This window comes from Chinchilla lanigera, unplaced genomic scaffold (assembly GCF_000276665.1).
Source record: "Chinchilla lanigera isolate Chin_1 unplaced genomic scaffold, ChiLan1.0 scaffold00013, whole genome shotgun sequence".
NCBI lineage: Eukaryota > Metazoa > Chordata > Mammalia > Rodentia > Chinchillidae > Chinchilla > Chinchilla lanigera.
In genome coordinates, this window is record NW_004955414.1 from 19486093 (window position 1) to 19489433 (window position 3341).

General features: G+C 59.2%; 2 protein-coding genes across 3 annotated transcripts in view; one reads left to right on the top strand and one right to left on the bottom strand.

Annotated features, from left to right (window-relative positions):
• Positions 1–1767, top strand: part of Art1 (ADP-ribosyltransferase 1) — a 21891-nt gene extending 20124 nt beyond the window's left edge. The window contains exon 5 of one of the 2 annotated variants that reach the window (XM_005380025.2): positions 484–1767. In XM_005380025.2, the coding sequence (XP_005380082.1) occupies positions 484–575 (92 nt within the window). In that variant the 3' untranslated portion in view covers positions 576–1767. The remainder of the gene's footprint in view (positions 1–483) is intronic. The other variant, XM_005380024.2, reaches the window with a different exon arrangement.
• The window catches only part of Chrna10 (cholinergic receptor, nicotinic, alpha 10 (neuronal)), a 7529-nt gene continuing 5935 nt past the window's right edge, over positions 1748–3341 (bottom strand). The window contains exons 5-6 of the mRNA XM_005380457.2: positions 3012–3339; positions 1748–2218 (exon numbers count right to left, since the gene is read on the bottom strand). Of these exons, the coding sequence (XP_005380514.1) occupies positions 1770–2218; positions 3012–3339 (777 nt within the window). The 3' untranslated portion in view covers positions 1748–1769. The remainder of the gene's footprint in view (positions 2219–3011; positions 3340–3341) is intronic.

A 3341-nucleotide genomic window follows, 5' to 3' on the forward strand; every position in this document is an offset into this window, starting at 1 on the left:
AGTAAAGCAAAATCCAAATGAGGCAGAAGTGACTCGCCCCAGGTTACTGAGTTAGTGGCAGGACCAGAAGCCGGGTCTCCAGCATCCAACTGAGGCCTCTTCTTTGAGCCCTAAGGTGATGCCCGGCACTGGCAAAGTTCAACTGTTACCCCCACAGCCCACTGAGCATGTCTCTGACTAGGGCACGGGCAGAGGAGCCAAGTTCAGAGTCACTGGGGCCCCCTCAGCTCTCCACCCCACGTCCCAGCCCACCCTGCAGTACCTCGCTTGTGCCTTCTGAAGGCAGAGGGTGGCGCCTGACGGCTTCTGGGTGGGCAGCAGGGGCTCTCTTCCCTCCTTCCTGCATCCTTACCCTTCATCCGTCTCCTGGCACACTGTGTGTCAGGCCTCTGGGCTCGTGCCGCCAGTCCCTCCATGTCGTATCTTCACGTCCTCGTCGTGCTCTAACTCTCTCCCTTCCTCCCCTGCCTGTTTTCCCTGCAGCCACGCATCAGGGCTCCCTCTCGGCTGTCTGGTCCCTGCTGCTGTCGCTGTGGTTCCTGGAGGCCCTGCCAGCAATCCCAGACCTGCTCTGATCCATCACACACCAAGCAGCCCCGCCTGAGCCTCTGCCGGGCGGAGGACGTTGGCCACGCGTGTGCTCTAAGTGTGCTCCGGCTCCCTGGTAAACCCATCTGCGGCTGCCGGACCTCTGGTGGAGATACAGGAGAGAATGTGGGGCCTAAACCTCGGGCTCCAGGAGCAAGCCTCTCACTGGAGGTGCGAGGACTCCAGGACAGGCAGCCGCTCACCCAGAGACCTCAACTTATCGAAAGGTCGCTGGGGTAAGGGAGAGCACTGGGCCATGGGACTTGTGTGATTCCAACGCCTCACACGCCTACCTGGACAGCACCCCATCACGCCTCAGAAAGCCGCTCTGGCCTTTGCCACTGGCTGGGTTCGGATCCCCGCCTCTGTGTTCCTGTGGGTCCCAGTCCCTGGTTCCTGAGGGCAAGACTAGGTCCGAGGCACAGAGATGGCACCAGCTGCCATACGAGTCAGCAAGAAACTGATGCCTGGATGACAGATCCCTGCACTGGCCCTACTTTGACACTTCCCACCTCTCTGAACATCTGTGTGGGAACGGGGTGGACTGTATCTAACTCCAGAAGACAAAGACCTGGAGAAATGCAGAGGGAGAACTGGGCTCTCTCCCGCTATCCTAGTTATTTTTCTGCTGAGTTGTAATCTCTGCTTTGATCCATGAGTTCTGAAGCTCTTGTCTGTACAGATGAACCTGGATCCTTGACTTCCACCACCACAGGCCCAAGGGGAAGACAGGATACCCGGGAGGCGCCAGGTGCCCATTTTCTTTATTATGGTGGAGGCTCTGGAGCCAAATGTCTGTTTGGCCTCCTGCTTTGGAAACATGAATTTCCTTCCCTGCGCCCTCAGGCGAGGATGGCAAGACTAAGTCCTTGCAGCAGCAGCTACCTAGCAAGACAGGAAATGTAGCGGCTCTGTTTCTGGTACAGTAACTGCACTAACCCCCTTGAGAGCTCTAACTAAAGAGCACCGACATTGTTCTCCTTTAGGAATTAGGGGAGTAGTTAGGACACGTAGACAACAAGGAGTCCTACGGACTGTGCAATCAGTGGTCCTGAAGAGAAGGTGCCCTACTGCGGAGCGGCTGGCTGGCTTCTCTGAGAACCAAACACCTCCTGGGCTTTGCCACCCCTGCCCGGAGGTGCCGTGGCTGCAGCAGCTCCCTGGTACCCAGCCCCAGCCCCTCACAGGGCCTGCACCAGCACCAGCAGGCTCATCACCAGTGCCATAGAAAAGAAGATGCCCAGGAAGAAGCGGTCCATCACGCGGGCCAGGCGCTTCCAGTCCTCGTGGCGGCGCTGGGCAGCCCGGTGGCTGTGGAAGGTGCTGGCAATGGTGGCCACGTGGTGTAGTAGTGCTTCCTGGTGACACAGACACTGTGGGTCGTGGCAAGGGCCTGCTGGGCGGCCAGCAGGGGGCTGGGGGCTAGGGGCTGGCTCGGGTGGCCTGGACTGCCCACAGGGCTCGCCCCGTTCCCGCACGCACAGGCCCTTGGCTAGGTGTCCCAGCAGGAGGGCCCGAGCCCAGGCTGGCACTGGGCGGGCACTGGGACCACAGTAATGCAGGTTCATGATGAGGATGGTCAGTGCTGTTGAGAAAGTGACCATGGTCATGGTGGCCATGTAGTACTTCCCTGCAAGAGACAGACAGCCAGCTGAGGCCCAGCACCAGAGCTTGGGGGTCCTAAGCTTCCCTGCTGCCTCCCCCACAAATCTGAACAGGCCCATCAAGCCCAAGGATGGAAGGAGGTAAGAGTCAAGTTCCCCCATCTCTCTGCTGCCGGCGAATTTTCAGAAGCTACCTGTTCGTCTTCAGGAGGCTCTGACAGTTATGGGCATGATCTGGGGCAAATTCACATCCTTTCTGTGCAACTGGGCTAACGACAGAATCTATGCTATAGATTTGTGTTGCTGCTTACCCCATATGAAGTGCACAGGAGAGCGACTGGCACACAGCCGGTGCTCAGCACATGTTGCCTATGTTTAGGTTTTTTTTGGTACCAGGAATCGAACTCAGGACCTTGTGCTTGCCAGGCAGGCGGTTATGCCGCTGACCTATATCCATGGCCCTTGCCTATGTTTAAAACACCGGGGCGCGGCGCGCTGGCTTACACCTGTAATTCTAGCACTCAGGAGGCTGAGGCAGGAGGATTGCCATGAGTTTGAGGTCAGTGTGCACTACACAATGAGTTCAAGTAAGTCCAGCCTGAACTACATGGTGAGACTATCTCAAAACACCAAAAATAAGTAAATAAAAATAAAATAAAACATGGGGGGCGGGGCACAGCTCTCCGTGCGCCAAGCCCTTGAGAAACGACTGGGACTTTCCGGACGCTAGGACCGGGGTTCGCCCAGGAAGGCGTCTACTCCTTCCCTTTAACCTCCCAGGACGCACGCCCCTGTCACCCGAGGCTTCCCCGGGCTCACCGATGAGCGGCACGCTCTCGGCCGGCGGCATGCTCTCGGCCAGCAGCAGCTGGAAGACGGTGAGCGCCAGCAGCACGGTGACGCCCAGCGACACCTTCTCGCCCGAGTCCGCGGGCAGGTGGAAGGCGAGCGGCGCGAGCAGTGAGATGAGCACGCAGGGCAGCAGCAGGTTGCACACGTAGGCGGCGGCGCGGCGGCGCAGGAGCAGCGTGAAGGTCACGTCGGGGTAGGGCTCGGAGCAGCAGCCGTAGGTGAGCACGCGCCGCCGCGCGGGGAAGCCCAGCACGCGCCACTCCACGTTCTCCACGAAGTCCGCCAGGCTGGCGGCGC